Genomic DNA, 3,018 nt, shown 5'->3' with positions numbered 1-3,018 from the left:
ACGTGCAGTTCATACTCTCCTGGAGCAAATCCATCAATCCCCCGAAAAATCCACCAAGTCCAGTTACACGTCCACTGTCGTCATGAATTATCATAGATTGAGGTGGATCCTATTCACAAAAATCGATAAAAATGGCAATCAATTCAGAATCAATTCAAAATCATAAATAGCGAAAAGTTCTCAAAATAGTAAATAGCGAATTTAGTAAGTCATTTTTTGAGGAATATCTCCGGATCTGAACGAGATACAGAAATTTTTATGAATACCTTTTCTATAGCTCCTACCCCTGCCTATAAATAAGGTTCCTACAAGATTTCGCCATCTCTCTTAGATTCGGAGATATTCCTTGGAAAACTCGATTACTAAACAAACCCACGTGTCACTCTTCATTATTCGCGAATCAATTGGAGATTCATTAAAAATGCAAAAAATCACCTGTATGGACATGACACGAAATAAGTGTCCCTGGAGATCACTTCTACGCTGGTAAAGACTCCATCGTGGTAATTTAATTCCCGTATCTATTTTCCAGGTGGCGAATAACCCAGTCCTAAGTCTCTCTCCTCTATCGATCTGATAAACTTCAGTAATAATTTCCCCTGGGTTCTCGGAATCCGCGTCGGGCTTGGATGCCATTATTGTGCAGTCGAATTGAACGTAAATCTTGTCGAAGAAGGCCTCGATCGAAGTCTCAGGCCTCAGGAAGATCAGCCAGGTTGGATAGGACATGTCGATCCAAGGGGCAATTTGCTGCAAGTAAATTCGGTATATTTTCCCTGTCGTTGACAGTTTTATTATCATCCATGAGGCAGATCTGTGTAAAATTGACGGTTGTTTGATCAAATTGCATTGGAAACCAGAAATCACTATGCATCTTCAAGATCCTAAATCAGACTATACTGGGATGATTAAAAACCAGACCGAAAAATATAGATTTTAAAAATGATATATTTTTGTTTCTGATCAGAAAAATTGTAATCATTGGATTTTGCGTGTGCAATTTTTCATGTTTGGATAATCAATTTTGGGATTGGGACTAATTTTCTCGTATATAATTTCCTGCGTATATGTGACCAAAAAGTTTTTCGATGATTACTCAAAAAAAAAATCCTTAATTTGATTCAAATAACAGATTAATAAATTTGGTTGAGTGTTATCTTGATTAAGTTCCAAACTGAAGCCGATTGTTATTCCTTTTCAAAAAATTCGCGGTATTAATGTCGGCTTAATGCTGGATCAATGTTGGGCCATGGTTGGCTCAATTAATTCCCAAATTTAACAAAATATCTCCAATCATATTCATTTGAATATTCTAAATAAAATAGAATTCGACTAAATAAAAAATGTATTTTCTCTTGGAATCCGAAAATTGGGGGTTGAAATATTTTCCCGGAAGAAAAATAACACACAATCCGTTTGCTCTTAATCTAGTCATCTATTTTACTTTTGGAATTTTTAATATGAAGTTTTTGATATGAATATAAAATGCATAACCATTCGGAAGCATATTTCAAATTCATTAGCAACAATGACCATATCAACTCAAATCATAAACAATATTCTCCTTATTTATATGGAATCGGCCCAGTATATATATGATTTTCACATAAAATTCGTTTACATTACAAGAATATATGGATTGAACCTCATTATATATGTTCTTTTCAGATTCCAATCTGATCATTCAAATCAGATTCCAATTTCTATTATTATTATAAAAGTTGTATTTACAAAGGCAAATTGTTCCCTCACGTCGTCATCATCGTTCAACAGGACAAACAGCGGCCGTTTAATATGGTAGTAGCTGCCACCAACCTTGGAAGACATATTGACGATTTAATGCACGCTACCAATACCGTGGATAAGGAAAATAGTAAATGGATTTCTTACTCGTTCTATGAAAGTTGATATTTGCATTACTGCTGTGCGGATGTACGCTTTGCTGAGATATGCCTGGAGTCTCTGAAGATTCTCACTCTCTTCTATTCCTACCGAACACAAAATCCATCGAAATAAAGAATAAACAATCACCTCTACATGCTCCAGCATTTTAAACTATTACTTAAATAATTGCACGTTAAATAAATACTGAGGGTGAATACCTAGCGCTTCATTTGAAGATTCTCTTGAAATTATATGATTATAAGATTCCATTGAGTTTTTGTTAAATTAATTTCAATGAATAATCAAGATCTATTGTCCTTTTTCTATGAAATTTCCAATTAAATTGATTCCAGATACAAATCGTTATAGGTTGAGATATAACATTGGAATAACGGAAATGGAAGAGAATTTTTAGGTGAAACGCTAGTTTTTCCCGTAAAGCTTTTTCATCAGAATGTCGAACCTTGGGACTCGATGGGATTTCTCGTAGCATGAAGCAGAATGATACACGTATTGTTATAGTAATCATGCACCCCCTTGATGACATTCTCGTAAATCACGTTGGGTCTGATTAACTGACAGCAGGAATGCCCGGCGTGCGCAGATATACAGAGGAATATGATTAATTTCCTCATGGTTTCTGCGTGTAAATGCTGACACGAGGCGAACCGACTGCAAATAAATTCTTCTCTGCGTTTAGCAAAACCAAATGGACAGAGAGGATCGATGCGGGAGTGTGTCGAACGTAGTTTAGATAAGCATCAACTGGGCACAATGATTTATACCGCTCTGGAGGAAAATGCCAGCAGTTTAAATTGGGGTAGGGGCTGATGGAGAGATAGGGGTGATGAAAATGGATACAAATTGTCGATAGCCAATGTAAATGTCCTGGTCGATTCCACAAATAATGTTATTGGCTTTGTTTGAGGTAGACGGCATTGAAGCTGTTGGAATTGTATCAGCATGTGGGGAAGTTCTCACGGGAAAGGGCGAGTCTTTGAAAATTCAATTAAATCTCTAATTATTTTTGCTTCCTAATCGAAGTATTGTAATTGTTGAAATTTAAGTTTTATATTTTTTGCCTTTGTCGACCCATCGTGACTCAAAAAGTGCGGAATTGCAATTTTTGGAGGA

The 3,018-nt window shown here is 35.9% G+C and overlaps 1 protein-coding gene across 1 annotated transcript in view; it reads right to left on the bottom strand.

The window, feature by feature from the left end:
• The window catches only part of LOC105265554 (glutamate receptor ionotropic, kainate 5-like), a 5,574-nt gene extending 3,485 nt beyond the window's left edge, over nt 1-2,089 (bottom strand). Inside the window, exons 1-3 of the mRNA XM_011303103.1 lie at nt 1,732-2,089; nt 436-750; nt 3-109 (exon numbers count right to left, since the gene is read on the bottom strand). Coding sequence (XP_011301405.1) covers nt 3-109; nt 436-750; nt 1,732-1,827 — 518 coding nt within the window. The 5' untranslated portion in view covers nt 1,828-2,089. The remainder of the gene's footprint in view (nt 1-2; nt 110-435; nt 751-1,731) is intronic.
• Between the last annotated feature and the right edge of the window lie 929 nt (nt 2,090-3,018).

The sequence above is a fragment of the Fopius arisanus genome, unplaced genomic scaffold (assembly GCF_000806365.1).
Source record: "Fopius arisanus strain USDA-PBARC FA_bdor unplaced genomic scaffold, ASM80636v1 scaffold00030, whole genome shotgun sequence".
Lineage (NCBI taxonomy): Eukaryota > Metazoa > Arthropoda > Insecta > Hymenoptera > Braconidae > Fopius > Fopius arisanus.
This window is presented reverse-complemented; position numbering and strand designations above follow the sequence as displayed.